This window comes from Phoenix dactylifera, chromosome 2 (assembly GCF_009389715.1).
Source record: "Phoenix dactylifera cultivar Barhee BC4 chromosome 2, palm_55x_up_171113_PBpolish2nd_filt_p, whole genome shotgun sequence".
NCBI lineage: Eukaryota > Viridiplantae > Streptophyta > Magnoliopsida > Arecales > Arecaceae > Phoenix > Phoenix dactylifera.
The window spans coordinates 8,250,352-8,268,109 of record NC_052393.1 but is presented as its reverse complement, the minus strand read 5'-3'; the positions used below and the strand labels follow the sequence as shown (position 1 = coordinate 8,268,109).

The 17,758-nt window shown below is 40.6% G+C and overlaps 3 protein-coding genes across 7 annotated transcripts in view; all 3 read right to left on the bottom strand.

Moving 5' to 3' along the window:
• Positions 1–5,219, bottom strand: part of LOC103713594 (protein ENHANCED DOWNY MILDEW 2-like) — a 33,083-nt gene extending 27,864 nt beyond the window's left edge. Inside the window, exon 1 of one of the 3 annotated variants that reach the window (XM_039119913.1) lies at positions 4,910–5,219. Coding sequence is in view for 1 of the 3 variants with exons in the window: in XM_017844401.3 (XP_017699890.1) it covers positions 4,910–4,918 (9 nt within the window). In the remaining 2 variants the exon portion in view is untranslated. The remainder of the gene's footprint in view (positions 1–4,909) is intronic. The other 2 variants (XM_008800579.3, XM_017844401.3) reach the window with 2 other exon arrangements.
• A 1,594-nt stretch (positions 5,220–6,813) lies between these two features.
• Positions 6,814–13,518, bottom strand: LOC103713595 (F-box/FBD/LRR-repeat protein At1g13570-like). Of its 3 annotated transcripts, none has more exons than XM_008800581.3 (5): positions 13,248–13,484; positions 13,111–13,165; positions 7,741–8,565; positions 7,493–7,648; positions 6,814–7,388 (listed from the first exon to the last, which is right to left on the bottom strand). In XM_008800581.3, the coding sequence occupies exons 2-5, from the start codon at positions 13,126–13,128 to the stop codon at positions 7,110–7,112; spliced, it is 1,278 nt and encodes a 425-aa protein (XP_008798803.2). In that variant the 5' UTR covers positions 13,129–13,165; positions 13,248–13,484; the 3' UTR covers positions 6,814–7,109. The 3 variants fall into 3 exon arrangements, with proteins under 3 accessions (XP_008798803.2, XP_026662956.2, XP_008798805.2); XM_026807155.2 differs by lacking the exon at positions 13,111–13,165 and adding an exon at positions 12,742–12,917 and having other exon boundaries at positions 13,248–13,413; XM_008800583.3 differs by lacking the exon at positions 13,111–13,165 and having other exon boundaries at positions 13,248–13,518.
• A 2,279-nt stretch (positions 13,519–15,797) lies between these two features.
• LOC103713597 (phospholipase A1-Ibeta2, chloroplastic) lies at positions 15,798–17,758 on the bottom strand. The gene has a single exon (XM_008800585.4). The coding sequence runs from the start codon at positions 17,655–17,657 to the stop codon at positions 16,071–16,073; it is 1,587 nt and encodes a 528-aa protein (XP_008798807.2). The 5' UTR covers positions 17,658–17,758; the 3' UTR covers positions 15,798–16,070.

Below are 17,758 nucleotides of genomic sequence, written 5' to 3'. Positions count from 1 at the left end.
CCTTGTTATGTATGTATGTATTATACATATGTATATGTGTGTGTGTGTGTATACATACCGTCTCAATCAACTTTCCATCACTTGTCCTCAATTTGGGTAACTCCTACCACTCCGCTAATATATTCATTTCTTAATTTATCTTTCCTAGTTTTACCACACATCCATCTTGATATTCTCATTTACCAACTCAATTTATTTTCATGTGCTTTCTTTATTGCCCAGTACTCTTAGCCATACAACATTGCATGCCTTATTGTTGTTCTATAAATTTTTTCCGTAAATCTCCAAGGCGTACGCGCCTATCACATAATATTCCAAATGCAGCTCTCCACTTCATCCAACCAATTGTAATTTTATTACATATAACCTTTATCCATCTCCACATTATTTTGTAAAATAGATCCTAAATAATGAAATCAGTCGCTCTATAGTATCTCTTGCTCATCAATCTTAATTGATATTATATTTTCCTGAATCTTAAATATGAGTTCATTCATGACTAATATAAAAAGATATGAGCTTAGTGCAAATCCTTGGTGTAAGCCTACTATGACTTGAAAAACACTTGTTACACCATAGCAACTCCGAACCTTATTGATGCAATAACATACATGTACTAAGTTATCTAAATATACCATTTCTATACACTCTTCCTTCTTAAATCCACCAATATCAGTTTTGATTGCATCTTATCATAGGCTTTCCCAAAATCAATAAAGAACTAACGCAGACTTTTTCTCTATATTTTTTTATCTACCCTCCATCGTTGATATTTCAAGTATAAATCCAAATTAGTTATTTGAAACAGCTGCTATTTTTCTTAACCTTTGTTCAATTACCCTTTTCCATAATTTCATAGAGTGACTCATAAACTTAATTCCCTGATAATTAGGATAGTTTTAAAATAACCTTTATTCTTATAGACAGATACTATAATACTTCTCCTCCAATCATCTGATAATTTCCTTAATGTTCATGATTTCATAAATAGGTTAGCAGGCCAGTTTGAGCCAATATCTTCCATGATTTTTCAAACCTTAATTTTATTTGGCCCTAGTGCCTTACCTTTTCACATTTCTAAAGACATCTCCATTTCGCTTTTATGAATTGTACAAATAGAACCTTTTCTCCCTGACTGTACTTTTTCGACAAAGTTTTCTTTGGTAGAATCCTAATTTAATAATTTTTCAAAATAACGGTTCCATCTTTCTTTAATTTCCTCATCATTGACTAAAATTGCACCTAAAAAATTATGGTAGAAAAAAAAAACATGCTGACAATCAAAAAAATTATCTTTGTAGAAAACAAAAGCCTATTTCTTTTTTGCATCACATCATTTAAGCCATTTTTTGCAACAAATTGAACGATGATAGGATAATCAATAGTCAATTCAATTCTTCTTCCAAAAGAAAAACATGTTTCTTCCTCCCTGGTACATTGTCTCTCCATGCAAATTCCCAAAATATGTCCCATCATTCTACAATATCCATCATTTTTCTGTTATGATTTCAAATTAGCAAGCTTTCCCTTGATTTTCTTCTCACAATCTTCCCAAAGATAATTGAAAAGAGCAAATAATGCTAACGGGTCTATGGTCACTTTCCTGTTGCTCCCGCTCTTATTTGGTAGACCTGCAGCCAACCACCATACTTCGAGTTTCCAAAAATTAAAATTGATTGTCGATCAATATTTAACTTGTGATGGTACTAATGGAATGCTTGGAAAAAGTTGAATGCCATTAGCAAATCTATTAAAGGATACAGTAACCTCCATCTCCCATCTTTAATTTTATCTCAAAAATATATCCTAATTAATATTCTATCAATGTTGTTTACCCTCCACAATTAGTTGTCCTAGAGTTTCTATGTCATAGCTTTCACTTGTGAAGCAAGCTTGGAATGACCCACGACCTCACCCAAAAAAGCTAGCAGGAAGGTGTTGTTTGGGTTTCTTGATCCTGTATAAGTACCTAAAATTTTTTCGACACACTACGATGTGGGACCGGACATGCCTACATGGGTCCTCATGTGCTCCTTTATTTAAGCCTTAGCGTTCTTGCTAAGCTAACCATCAAATCTAATCACAAACATCACGATCAGCTAGCAATCCTAGAAAGTCCATGTTGTAGTGTACCCTAGTTCATATGGACCATGGACCAGATTCGCTTTGACACCACTTATAACAATCCAAGAGCTTTCCTAAAAGGCTAACGAGAAGGTGTTATTTAAATTCTCCGACCCAAGATCTACAGTACTGGAACCAGCACTCGTGCTGGTAGACCTACAGTACGGTACGGTACGGTGCACTCCTGTGTCGTGCCGGCATGAACCAACAAGGGAAATCAGCAAGGAAGGGGGGAGAGGAAGAAGAGGGAGAGGAAAAGAAAGAGATGGGAGAGGGAGAGGGAGAGGGAGAGGGAGAGGGAGGGAGGGAGAGAGTTGGAGAGCGTGATCGAGAGAAAGAGGCAAAGGAAGGGGGAAAGGTAGAAGGAAAGAAAGGTAAAGAGAGAGAGAGGGAGGGAGGGAGAGCACAATGGTGAGCAACGGCCGCCGGAATAGGGCCGAGTGAGAGAGAAGAGAAGGCTTTCGAAGCCCTCTCTCCTCCATGCATTGGAACAAGCCCCTGTTCCCTTTCGAAACAGGGCCTCTATTCTCTTTCGAAATAGGTGTTGCCGACTTTACTTAAAAAAATTCAAAAAAAATAATAAGTGCAACCATCAACTACTATAGGCATTGGAACAAGTGCCGAAACTCCTGTTTTCTTTCAAACAGGCGTTGTCGATTTTACTTCAAAAATTTTGAAAAAAAAAAGTGAAATCGGCAATAACTACCGACGTCACTTAAATAAAAAAGAAAAAAAGAAAAAGAGGCTCCACCCCTATTCCAAAACATGGAGAGAGGGCTTCAAAAGCCCTCTCTCTCCTCTCCCTCGGTCCTGCTCCTCTCCCTCGGTCCTGTTCCGATGGCCACTGCTCACTGTCGCCCTCTCCCCCTCTCTCTCTTCCTATCTTTCTTTCTCCCTCTCTCACCGCTCGTCGGTTTTTTGATTTTATTGTCAAGACCGTCCCGATTTGCTGCCATGATGGCTCAGTATGCCCTAAGCCGAATGGTTTGGGACAAGTCCACCTTCCTTACTTAGCCTTAAGTAAGTACCCAAGATCTTCCTAGCGCACAACTGGTGTGGAACTAAAAACACGCCCACACGGGTCCACACAAAGCTTTTTTTTATCCCCATCAAAAAATTGAATTATCCAAAAAATTTAACAATCCTCGCATTTTGAAATTCAAGTATTTGTGCAGAATTAGTAATTTTGTAATTTTCTCTTCTATAGGAAACATGATTGGAAGCTTCTTATTCTAAAGATTTTCCTCCCTTTTAAACAAAAAGATCCTTATAGTGAATTACACCAAGATTGCACATCCAATTACCTCCTATAAAAACCTTACCTTAAAATATTAACTATGGAAAAGCTATTGCTCTCCAAGATCTCCACATCCATTTTTGAAGCAAAGCCATATCCATATTTCCAATAAAATTATTCATATTTTTTCAAGCTTGTTCATTTTTTTCAGCATTAGATTCTAATCCTGCATAGGTATAGCCCAGACCCAACTCATTTCCATCCCTAACCATATGCCAAATTGTTTGGTCTTCCATTACTCTTGGAACACCCAATACAAATCTCTCTGCCTCACTACCTCCATTGCCACAAGTGTTTTCATCCATCAAGAATGATTTGGAGAGAGCAAAAGTTGAAAGCTACAAGATATATTGTCTCTAGCTATGCCATCTACAAGGCTAGACTAGCGTGTAGTCAAATTACCATTTCATTTAGTCTAGGTGCTAGGAGACTACTATCATTTTGGCTCTCAATCTACTAAACCAACTTTTGATCCAAAGCCTCAAACCTAACCCGCAACATACATCAAAAGATGCTCCTTGTCCAATATTACACGGGACACACATACTTTTGTTGCTCCACATCTCTACATACATCTCTTCTCTCCTAGGGGACAAGTATCAAGGTTGATGGATGGTGATGAGACATATAAGAAACAAAAATAAATAAATAGATAAATGAATAAACCATTTTTGATAATTTAAAAATGTTCTAATACAAAAACGTTACAATATGCTCCAAGGTCTCCATAATCCGGATTACAGAAATTTGTTAAAATATGGGTGCATGGCAACTACTGCCTGACAGTAATTTGACCTTTATTTGAAAAACAGGACAACATAAATGAGGTGAGTTGAATGACTCAAACATCATCTAACGCCAACACCTCCAGCAGTTTACAACATCTTAAATACTAATCCTAGTGTTTAACCAAGTTCTTCTTGATGCTTGGAAGATTGTAGCCAATATAAGGATTTTCAGATTTTCCAAAAGACTTGCTATCAAATTTTAGTATCAGATTTCATTTTTTCCTACAATTATGATGAAAAGAATCACCATATAACCGCCAAAAAAAATAGATGAATCCCAGCTATGAAACCAGTTCAGCACCAATCTAATTTCGGTTAAGGGTGAAGCACCACCATATAAACAGAAATTTCGGGTGAGTATATTTTCTGACAAAGATAAACTTTGAAAGGGCGAGTATATATCTTGACAAAGATACAAGAGATTTATGGCATTACTCAAATTAAAATCTGTTCTTAGGCAAGATTCATAATATAACCTTCTATTGGAACATGGCATATATATCCTAGGAACAACCAAACCCATAGAGCATCTGATTCTCTATGAAAATTAAGGCATTGCAAATATTCAAGATTCATCAAAGCAGGAACAAAAGAACCAATCAAGGAGAAAATAATAGAGTACATAAAAAATAAATGACCTTCTTCCGAGAGAAAAGGTCAAAGGAAAAAAAAAAAGAACGTCAATAACACAAGAATTTACCTTAGCCATAACCAGTCTTCGCCCTTCTCTTTTTTCCACGAGTCACCGATGAAACCCTAGGTTTCGATCCAATGTTTTTCCGGCGGTGCAATAAAGCGAACATGATCGTGGGGAGGATCAGAAGACTCTTAGGATACATTTTAGCATCAAGAAAACCACTTATTGGCATCAAGAAATAGGAAGGAGAACGGTTGAGAGTAAAGAAACAGGAGAAGAGAACGCAGGAGTCTCCTGGAAGGGAAAGGAAGAAGAGAAGAAGCAGCTCGGAGGATTTTATATTTTTTCCTTCGGGGGAGGAGAGGAGAGGAGAGAACGAGATTTCTTGGGGGCGCGAATCGTTTTATAGCGAATCAGGAAGTCGGACAACTAGGTTGGGTGGATCCGTAGCCGATCATATCGGCGTGGACAGCTAGGTTGGGTGGATCCGTATCCGGTCAGATCCGACCCGAAGCTGGGGAAATTCCGAAGGAGCAGCGTGGGTTGCGATCGACAGCTGAGTCAAGCTTGGAAAAGGTTAGAAATAATCCAAACCCTAGGAAAGATTTGTAGAGGAATCGAGAACAAGGGAAAAGGGGGATGAGAGATTACATGGAAATTTGAGCTCGAGGGGCTCGATTCCGAGCAGCTCGCGAGTGCTCATGATCTCGAGATTAGTTGTGGGTTTTAGTTTTTCGGCACGTGGAGGTAAAGTGCGATAGGGTGTCGGGCTCCTTATCTGCTTTGTTATTTTCTGATTTTATTGGCCGCATCTACACTCGCAGGATGTGAACTGTGAGAGGGGGAAGAGGAGGGCCAAGGAATTAGGGAAAAAGAAAACGAGAGATGTGGGAAACCGGTTTATAGCACGAGGAAGTTGGAGGGTTTTTCACAATCTACTTCCATGGTAGATTTAATGGATCAATGCTATGATTTTGAGCAACTTTATTCCCAGCCAATTATATTGCTGTGTATGGGAAATGATCCAATCGAAGATACAAGGTTTTTCTCTTTCATTGCATTATACGAATTTCTAAGAAGGAACTAGAAATAACAAAATAGAACCAGCGTGTCCTGGGCTGCTTCCCATTTTGAGTTCCTTCCGGAAAAAGGAACGGACAGTTTCATTCAACGAGTTTGAAGCTGGTAGATGGTCTGAGAATGGTGCCTACGTTGATACGAGATTACAGGACATTCCAATATAAATTTTCAAGCCTGCATGTCGATAAAATTTTAAATTTGCCAATCAAAATCCAAATCATTCATCAGAAACAATGGTTGAGTGCCATTTGACAGCTCCATAGGACGCACATATTTTGATAGTTGAGTTACAGTAATTAGGGCCAGAGATGGGCTCAGACCGGCCCAAAGTCCATCAGGCCGGGCGGCCTTTAGGTCGGGCTTCGGGCTAGTCCTGAAAAATTCAGATCAGATTTGGGCTTAAATATAGAGCCCATTTATTTTTTGGGCCATGCTCAAGTATGTTATTAGCCCAGCTCGAGCTCAGCCCGAGCATGAACAAGACCTGAAACAGAGCCCAAATTCAGACCCGAAATAATTTATTTTTGTATATAGAAAAAATAATGAAAAAGTAAATGACAAATTAAAATGAATTTAACTGAGAATAATGTATCTTGTGTTATAGAAGGGGACCAAATTTTTAACTAGCTCATTAACTTGTGAAGCAATATTATGCAATATTAAACTTCAATCGGGCCGGACCTATTTTTGGCCAAAATGGATAATTTGGGCCAGCCCAATCAGATTCAGGTCAGGCTTTGGCCGGGATTATCCAATAATTGTTGGATCAAAGCTTGGCCCAAAGCCCAAAAAATCGGACTGGGTTTAGGCATGGCCCAGCCCACTTGCAGCCCCAAGGCTTTTGCATAAAAAGGTCCACCAAAACATACCACAGAGAAGCTCACATGTCAATATTGAAATATCTGTTCCATTGATATACATACATACATATATGAAAACATAATTCAATAATCAAATTGATTATGGACTAGTGGTGCATAAAGATGAAAACATTCAGTTTCTTTTCATATGCAATGGAAGAGAGCATTTTCAACAGAAATATGAAAATGTATTAAAAGACCCATATTTCTGACTGACAAACAATAACAACGTTTATGCTTTTAATGAAAGCCCTGACGTCCACCCTTCTACACTGCTATATATTTTCTAGTTTTTTTGAACAGATCAGTAATTAAAGTACTCCTCAGTCCAAGTTAATGATTTCAGCTCTTGTAGATGCCCTTCGGAACCGCATAATCTGTTTGTAGATTTTTACTTCATCACAGACATCATTGTCTAGCCTAATAAATAATGTCTCAAGCACTGGAGAATTAGCAAGCACAAACTCGATGAGCTCCATTTCAGGTCCTACACCCAAAATTTCAGTCACCGTAAGATACCGGAGATGATTGAACCTGAAATCAGCACATTCTTTGCCCTCCCAAAAGCTTGCAGCAGGATTACTCGAGTCAACAGAATCAGCCTAACACATGCATCAAAGAGAGATTAGACAGCATGATTATAACAAGCAGAACAACTAGTTTAGTCTGTGACATTTTTAAGAACAATTACATTAGAACTGTCTACCTCTATGGTGAGCTCTTCTAGGACAGGGGCACTTCGAAACAAGCACCGGAGGATTGCAATATGCTTTGTGTCTTCAAAATTAACACAGGTTAAGTATAATTTCTTTAAATAACTGTAAGTGGGAAGCCTATCTAACAAACTATCTCCAGCCAAGAGCTACAAATACAGCAGAAAAGCATTAGCAATTCTTGTAAAGAAAAAAATAAAATAAAACAAAATAAACAGCAGAAACAGTGGAAGTCAATTACCTCTAACATGTTATGACGCAAAGACAAATTCTCAATTTTTGGCACAGCATTAAGAGAGGTCATGAAATTGTAATGTTCCTTATTTTCTAGATCTTCATTATCAGAATCTCCTTCATCATCAAGATCATCAGCATCATCCAAACCAACTGATAAGATAGCCAGATCTGGGGTGTTCTCAAGATAGATATCTTCAAATAAACCATCAATTATCAATTCTCGGAGATTGGGAGCATTAAATCTAAGACGGCTGCAACCATAGAAATCCATAAAGGCAACCTTCTCTAGAAGTGAACATTTGGAGATGAGCGTTGCAAAATCGTTGTCTGAAATGACAACATTTTCAAGGCTGAGGGTACACAGGCTGCCAAAACCTTCAAAAACTCGAGGAAGCCTAAATTCACAATCATGCAACTCTAAAATAACTATTCCTTTACAAAAAAAGAGAGTAGAAGGTAATTTGTAAATCCTGTCAGGACAAAATCTAAGAACCAACTCCTTGAGGCTATTTCTAGATAGAACAGTTATCCATCGATTTACAACTGAACAATCTTCTAAGCAGGCAGAGCCATCAAAAACAAACTTGTGAATCGGCCCGCTATGAAGTAAAAGAACTTGATCCACAATTTTGTCAAGTTTGTAATGTAAAGATAATGGGACACTGTGCTTGTCAAATATGAGATGTGGAATTGTACTCCACTCGTATCTCCATCTACTTGATAAGACACTTGACCTAACAGCATCTGCTATAGGCAGACGCAAGAGAATGGCTTCGATTATATTACTTGGAAGAGTACTGATTCTATCTTCCATCTCAAACTTGCCACGCTGTCAAAAACAACAAAAAGACAAGTCAGCTATAGCAAAATTTCAACACGTACATAATAAGCACCAAAAAGCTCAACACCCCATGTAATTATCATCAAAAAGAAAGCATGGTTTAACCATATTAATGCCTGGTAGAAAGAAGTACAAAGCAAGAACAGTTTTCCATGATACCGAGATAATCAAATATGCAGTGCCCATAAAAGATTCACGCAACCGAAGTTTGTTAGAACACCAATGCAGTTGTAGAAAATGAAGCTGATCAGGTTTACGGTGTTTCAGTTATTTACTGTTGGCCAATAAGACAATAATTAGAGAAAAAGATAGAGGGGGGAAAACATGACTTACTAAGTGAGTACAGGTATTTTGATCACTTTCTCATACTTAGTCAACCATATCAGTATATAGCAAATAAAGCAAAGGCAGAACATGTGTGTATCTCTTTTACTTCCTCTCACTTCCCTCAATAAACCCTCCATTCTTCCTACATATAAAGATTATTATGGAACTTTTGCATGGTATAGAACAACTAAAGATTGGCCTTTTAATACTCTTTTCTTCTTTGCTTCATGCATAACTGTGGCACTTAAAAGTGAAAAGGTGAAAAGGATAAGAGATACTTCAAGATTGTTCATTTATGTGTATGTGATCATCGAAAGAAGATTGTCCAAGTTGCATAGTGTTTATTTGTATTGCTGCTTGCAAATTTTATGCCAAAGTAGCACAAATACAGAAAGTTTGGTATATTTTGTATTGTTCGGGATAGCACTGTGACCTAGCTACATTCACCTGAACCTAATCAGAACCAATCCATAATTTGGGTTAGGATGGGTTCATATATTCCTATCTTTGGTTGTTTTTGTGTTTGATAAACATCAAAAGGTCAGATTGGGTTCATGTAGAAGGATCATGCAATGCAAGGCAACTTGAACTAAAACCCAATTCTAATTCCCTTTTCTCTCGACCCAAATCAAACTGAATAGACAAATTTCTTGCAAACTCAACCCAACATTTAAGCAATGCAAGCTAACATGGCCCAACATAACGCAGCTCATCAAATTGAACAAACCTAACCCAACACTGCCTGACCTAGCTTTACTAAACCCTAATTATGTTCGGGTTAGAAATTATGGAATCTGGTCGGCTTTGGATCTCACTGATGGATCTCTAAGTTGGGTTGGTTAAGTGAGGGTTTGGCACCTTAGAAATTAAGGTATTGTCAGCCTTTAATCCAACCAAACCCACTCAAGTCGCACTCCTAATTGATAATATCATTTCCCATCCTTAACTGGTCATTATATGTGTGGGTGTTGAGACTTATGAAGAAGGATAGAAATTGCAAGGTTTGGTTCTTCTAGTCCTGATATTACGAGTTCCAGCCACCATGATGAAAACATGGTGGTTTACAGGTCCTACGATAACAAAAATTTTAGGTCCCACAATCCCAACATTTTCAGAATACTAGAATCACAAATTTAGATGGAATCCAATAACTTAAGAATCTTTGTATAGGGCAGGCAACAGCATCTGTTCATTTCTCCAGACTCTTCTTCAATTCCTTTCTCTACCTCGCAATCACTGCATGCGTGGGGGATATCTAATGGATGACACTCCCAGACTCTTAATTATCACATCATCCTACATATCTAGTTACATCAATTCCAGGCCAGAAATAGCCTTTGTCAGATAAGGCCAACATTTGCTGCCCACATAGTGACTCATTCCATACAAAGATTTCTAGAAAGCATAATTACAACCATAATAACATCCCTGTGACGAATGAAACATGCCCAACTTTGATGTATAGGTTTCTCATAACAGAACGTAACAGATCTAGCAAAGACAGGAACACTTTATCCAAGCCAGTTGATGAAATTATGATCATAACAGAAAAGGATATTTACTTAAAAATTTAGAGTTCGTTGAATATCAGGAAGCTTTATCTAGATAGCTATAACCAAAACTACTTATACAATGAAGTATATTCAGCAAGCTTGAGCAATCTCCTAGTGCATGTCATGGACATGTGGGTATTTTGCACCTTAGGGTACATTATAATTTGTTCTTGCAAAGCTAATGCTCAAGCCGACACATCAATTGAGCACAAGCATCTCAACAATGAATTTGATAATTCCTCTTCCAATAAGAAATTGATAAAGGGGCAAAACGCACAATCTGAGAATTATTTGACAACACAGTAAAATTAAAAGCAAATGTGGTTGTCAAATGAAGTATTGAAGATGACTCATGCAGTGTGTGAGCTACAAATTGTAAGTTCATGTTTTTGAATACATTAATGCAAGAAACAAAATGTTCTTCCAGCATCTAAACAAAGATGATGTATAATAGTCAAGATTTTAATCTGTACAGCAAGAACCTCTCTGCTTCATGAAAGAAGAAAACACATAAAGGTTAGCTCCAACTTCATTAAATGAACATCCATTGCTTGTACAAAAGCAGAAAATGAAACAGCCACCAAAAAGTCTTGGCCAGTCTCGGCATCTGTCAATTAAAAGCTGGGCATGGGCAATGTTCATGCAGCAAGTTAGAGGGGGCTGCTGCAAGGTGAACAGCTGTTGGGGTTTCCGTTCTACCAATAGTCAACGGAATCCTGAACTGAGGAACTTTCGTCATTTCCCTCTTCTCAGTCAGCAGTATGGAACAGAAATTGTATATCACACTGACCGACCACATTATATTTCCTCCATCTCCCCTCCTTTATGTCCTATGCAATGGGAGTACTGCTAAAGATCACCCCTCCAACTCACTACTCAGATCAGCTGTCCTACATGGCAGTTGGCCATTGGTGCAATACAAGGGAGTAGATGTTGCAAGGTGGGGCCTCCGGTATTGTTCCATCAATCACAACTGTCACGTATTGCTGATGACCCGATTAATAATTGGAGGGATGGCCTTTAGCATTTTTCACACAATAATTTTGATGCAAGCTTCAAAAGAGACAACAAATGAACAAACAAATCAAATTATAATCACCAAAAAGAGAAGTCATGTTTTGCCCAGTAAAAATTCTACATCAAGGAAGTACCAGAGCTATTAAAACTTCCAATATCAAGTCCAACATCAAGAAAGCTAATCTCTGAAATGTACAAAATACAACATACCACTTGAATAAGGCATAAAATGCACTATTATTGTCTCATTATGTTATCTGCTCCTTTTTCTTTCTTTTTCTCCTAAATTTCCTTTTTTTCCATTTTCATAGAAAATCGGAATCATAGAGACCTGCTATCAACAAATTGTAACACTGCCCACTATTCTAGGAAGTTACCTTTAATTGCCTAGATGAAGGAGACTCGTGCATATTCAATGTCTTCAATCTTATGCCATTGCTGTGATCCTCCCCTTATTTTTCTCTTAAGAGATTCCATTTCTTCAACCAACTAAAACTGTTGTGTGCTGAAATAATATAATATTCCATCCACAGATCTAATGTAAAACTGAGGTGTAAATTTTAACTCAAGTTGATAATTGCTAAAATGAAACTAGCTCTTTGAGCACTTTTCTGAAAACCCTCCAAATCTGATTTTGAGGTTGACTGCAAGCGTTTCTACAGCAGTAATATCACCAAATAATGGACTTCTGAAATCAATCGTCATTTGACCGATTCTGTCTTGGATTGGTTTTTTTAAAATCCAAAATAGTGGCTTTTAGTAGCTGTTATGACAAGAAATCATCGAAAAATAAAATATGTTTATTAGACCACGTTTTATCCCATAAAAGGTCATCTTTTCAATGTTGCAAGGAGATTTTGAGTCTAAAAGAAATTATATCATGCAGATGAGTTGTGAAAATGGCAAACAATTGTAATTATTTAAAGACCCTTATGTACATAAAAAGCAAAACGGCAAACCTCTGAAACCATTATACTACAGATGTTATTTTTAAACCTTAGTACATTTTTTCATGTTGCATATAGACATTGTAAGCTTCAAACCATGTGAGCATAGGAGCAGCAGAGCTCTATGTTGGCACATCAACACACTGTTTGGTGACAAAAAATAAACTTCCATATCTTTTTCTGAGCAATCAAAATTACCCAAATCCAGTTCTTTTCTATCTATGAAGAAAAACAGTTATAGACGCAAACATCCATTTTCCAGAAAAAATAAATAAACATTTTTCCAGCATATATAAATATCATAAGTAATGATTATTCACCATCTTGCAACCGTATCTTCTCTCTTCTTCCAAATTAAACTCCAATCCTTCACCCTTTCATATCAAAATTCGCTCTCTACTTTCAATTTTAAAACCACGATCTGCCAAATCGACTTCCAACAACTGACAATCCTATAAGCACCTGTCCAAACCAAGTAGAATACCAGGAACTTGATCTGCATCGAAGCATTGATCTTACCCAAAGATTTCAACGGAAAAAGAAGAACTGTAATATATTCAGCTATAAACATTGATGCAACAGACGATAAAAGGAACAAGAATTCGAATCACCCGATGCCACACGCGGTAGCAATTGCATTACGGAACGAATAAATAAGAAAAAAATTGAAAAAAGGAAAAAGTAGATACTCTAATCGGAAGCACCATGGAAGAACAGCCGAACGAGATTACAAGCACGAAAACCCTAGACAATCAGGAAACCACCCAAACATAAGCGATAAAACCCTCGCTTTCGATCGATCTGAGCTTGGTTCTGAAACCATTACCTGGTGGCGAGACCCGCTGAGCTCTGCCGTCGAATAGCCCGCTCCTCTCCCTCGAAGAGACCAGGGATCCACTGAATGGGCGACTCCTCGATGCCGTAGCTGCGATGGACTCCGAGCCTACGGATGGACACAATTACGTGAAAACTTGGATCATGGGATTCCCTCAACCGACAGAGGGATATTGGCTGGGCTTCTCTTCGCTGCGGTAGATTCGAAATCGGCAAACGAGATTTTGGGTCTGTTTGGGTCCTTTCATGGTTCGATTTTTTGGTGCCAATGTGTTGGTTCCATGGTCTAGTTGTCGGGACATTGGACTCTGCATCTACTAGCCCGAGTTCGACTCGTGGTGGTGGTGTGGGACCTCCATTGTAAAACTTTTTGAAGAAGCTGAGCTGAAAATAGGCTGGATTAAAGTGGCATGATTCAATTGGCATCTTAGATGGATGCGTCTTTTTCTTCTTTTTTTTTTTTTTTTTTTTGATGGTACATCGGTTGCTCACACTAATTTTGTGTGAGTATGACCAGTACTATCAAAAGAAAGAATACTACTTAATGCTAAAGGAACCTCGACCTCCCGTGTCCAGAAAACCTCTTCAATGTACTGGGTAGCATAGGAGGCGATCTAGTCGACCGCTCTGTTCGTCTTCTGATACATATGAACGATCTGAAAGATATCACATCCCCTCACTAGCCACCATATATCGCCGAGGAGCAGGTGCTTCTTAATAGCTAGTTATTTGAGATAGGTGCAACTAGTTGCATACGTGCAAGTGAACCATGGATATCTGTCCCTTGATCGAGTTCAAATGGAGGGCTTCACACAATAAGACTATTTTTATGCTGCATATATATTTTTTTAACACTAATAGTTATTGCTGATTCACTCGGAAGAATACTGTGATTCTAGTGTGTTATTCAGGCTCTTTTGTATGCATGTGTCCTACATACACACAAATTTATTAACCCCCAAAAAAGGGTTGGTTGGTGAGGACATGTTTGGTCAAGCACGGCAGTTTATATATTATATAGTTAGATTAATGTCTAAGCAAAACACATCTTTTGCGCAAAGGAATTTTTGATGTATTAAATATGATTGTCACATTATGCACCATCTGTTTAAAAAAATAATAAATCCTAGAGCACAAAGTTCTTATGAATGATCCGAGCCAATCCATCATCCTAAATTTTATAAGTTAAAAATGTCTCCAGCTTTATCGATCTTGTCTTCCTCATCCTGTAATAGGCAAATAACAAAAAGAAGAAGAAGAATTAGACATGACCGATGAGAGGATGGATCAATTATAGTGGGAGGCAAGCTTGTGCTGATAGTCTGCTAAAGTTTAAATAAAACTTCTATCTAAGTTGACATTATTAATTCAAAGAAAAAGAACAGAAACATTATGGGTGGATTAAATTGGTTTATGAGGTTAATTTAGAAAATGAAATTTTCGTTATTAACCTAGATGAGGAAATAACTTGACTCCGTAGGATTCTCAATTTGTGCCTTGTCATGGGAAGGTAAAAGAGAGCACTCACCCTAACAAAGTAGCAAAAACTCTGAAATGCTGTGGTAGGGGTGTCAATAAAGATGAAAAACCTGAAATCAACCTGAAATGTGAAGTTCGGATATACTTAATTTGGATTAGGTTGCGATTGAATATTGCCAACTCGATTTGAGGTCAATTCATGTTCGGGTTGATAGATTGTGTGACTCGATCCAACCTGAAACCGACTCTAACTTTTAGGTCGCCTAACCAGACCCAATTGCATAGAGAGATCCATATTCCTATGTAACTTGTAAGAGTGAAACTTAATCTATATTCTCATAATTAACCTTCCAACCAAAACCTTGATTTGATCAGCCCGACTTGGCCAACAAAATTGTACGTGGACTGATTCAGGAGTTTTCATGAGCCAAGAGATGGCTCTCTCATAGCCCGTCCATTGCGGCTAATACGGCAAAGCGATGGCCGGGGGTAGTCCAAGACATTCGCATAGGTAGAGCTGAGGAGGTAGCTATTGACGCAAACACAGGTGGCAGGAAAGACGGCCCTCTCAACAGATACCTCATGTGGGAGTTTTAATTAAAAGAAAAATAATTTTTTTTATCATCTGAATTTTAGTTGTTGTAAATACTTTAAAATATTTTTTTGTGAGATGCCCTGCCACTTTCAGAAAAGTTCTGACTTTTCGAAAAAGAATATTGGTTTTCTAAAAGATACGATATATTCGAAATGTGGAATATCTTCGAAATGCACATAGAGGTGAATTACGTTTTTAGAGCACCAAACAAGCTCTTTTTAATCATCTAGATTATTTTTTTATAATATTTTTATAAACTAAAAATAGAATAATTTTTAAGTAAAATATTTCCAACATCTCATCTCATGCGCAACAACTGATTCAGCTGTCATGTGGTAAAGACTGCTGCCTTGTTGCAGTCTTCTTCTTCTTTTTTTTTTTTTCATGTGCCGACAATTTGATTCTCTAATAAAAAACCTTTTCGCTAGTCAGACCACATAATAGAAGAATATTTTAGAATTTTCAAAAAAAAAAAAAGGCTTATGGCTGCTAGTCAATCACCAATTTCATATTCACGCAATGCAATTTGATAAGGGAAGTTACGTAAACATCAGCTGAGGGAAAAAATTTTGGCGCGTTGATGCCTTGCTGGGCTCCCGCGTTTTATATACACTGATCAACAAACGTTAACGTGGGCCCGTCGTCCCTCTGGGTCGACCTGGCCTTGTTTATAATATTCAGTAATTTATCACCAAGTTGAGAAAAGTCGCTGGTTGCCACGCATCGTCATCCAGCTCGACGTCACGTTGTCGGGCTCGCCAGGCAACCATGCGGGTTGGACCGGACGACGGCAGCGGTCGGATCGACCACGAGTTCCCGGGCCCGGTTCACGTAGACATCCTTCACATTGCGCCTTTGCTGGTCCAGCAAACGAACCAAGCTCCGCTTGGCGCTGGACCGGAAGGGGCTCCCGGTCCCCGTGAACCCGTCCACGAGGTGGAGGTACGCCTCCAGGTCGTGGGTGCAGGCCGGCCCGGCGTCCGGCCGGAGGTACGGCGAGTCCCTGCTGTTTATCCTCAGTTCGCTCCCCACGTGCTCGTACTTCTCCCTCAGGTGCGGCAGCGGCAGTCCGGGAACCTTCGTGATGACGTCGTGGGCGTTGACTATTCTGAGCGCCTTGACCCCGTGGTGCTTCTCGATCCGGTCCGCGAAGGCCTGGTTGCCGACGCGCGGCCCGCCGAAGGAGACCACGGCGATGGGCGGGACGCTCGGGGCGCACGTGCTGAGCTCGTCGGCGACGAGGAAGGCCAGCGCCGCCCCGAGGCTGTGCCCGGTCACCGTGATGCTGAGCTCCTCTCCCTTGTAGACCTCCATGAGGCGGCGAACCTCCTCCACCACCGACGCCGAGAGGCTCGACACCTGCTCGCCGGCGGTCTTGTAGAGGCTCCAGAACCCCCGTGCTACCTTCGGCACGTGCTGTCCGACTTCGCTGGAGGAGGCGTCGGGGGAATCCATGGGGACGAGGGAGGCGCGGAGGTTCTCGGCCCACTCGAGACACGTGGCGGTGCCGCGGAGGACGATGACGATGTCGCGGCGGCCCATGCGGCGGATCTCGCGGTCGGAGTCGCAGACAGCGACGTAGCCGATCCAGCTGGAGCTCTGGGTCATCCGGGCTGGGGCGGAGGAGTTGACCCAGGGGTGGATGCTGAGAGAGGAGGTGGCGAAGAGGGACTTGGTGGGGCGGTAGGAGCGGTCGGGGAGGATGAGGTGGCGGTGGCGGGCGGGGGAGGAGGCCTCGGGGCGGGAGTGAAAGGCATGGTAGGCCGCCTGGACGAAGTCGCCGTAGCGGAGGAGCTCGCGGCGGAGGTTCTCGTCGAGGGGATCGAGGAGGCCGGACCAGTCTTCGGCGCCGTGGTAGAGGCGCCATCGGGAGGCGATGGAGCTCTTTGGGGAGGGGCGGGGTGAGTTGGAGAGGAGGCGCTGGAGGTGGGTCAGGCTCCGGGGGGACATCTCGTCAGCCGCCGGCTTTCTTAAAAAGGGAAAGAGGGAGGGGAGGTTGAGGGCGTGGAGAAGCCCAATTCCCCCTCCACCGCCGGCTGCAGTGGCGCCGCCGAGGTGATCAGGCTTGTTAGGGTCGTGGTCCCGGCCTACGTCATGGGTGAGTTGAGGCGGCTGTGATGATGGTTGCTTCACGAGGACGCGGTCGAGGTTGGAGAGGTGGGTCTTGGTGGCGATGGTGGTGGAGTTGGCGGCGGAGATGGGGGTGGGTTTGAGGGCGCGGGGGTGATTGTGGGGCTTTAGCGGGGAGCCACCGCGAGGGGGGAAGGAAGACCGAGAGGGAGAGCCAGACCGGGCTGGGGCCGAGGTGGCGGTGCCGACTGGGGGCATGAGAGAGAGAGACAGAGGAAGTAGCGCCAGCGCTGTTAATTTCAAGCTCAAGCTCGGATGCTGGAGGTGGAGATGGGCTTCGTCTCTTCGGGGATATATAG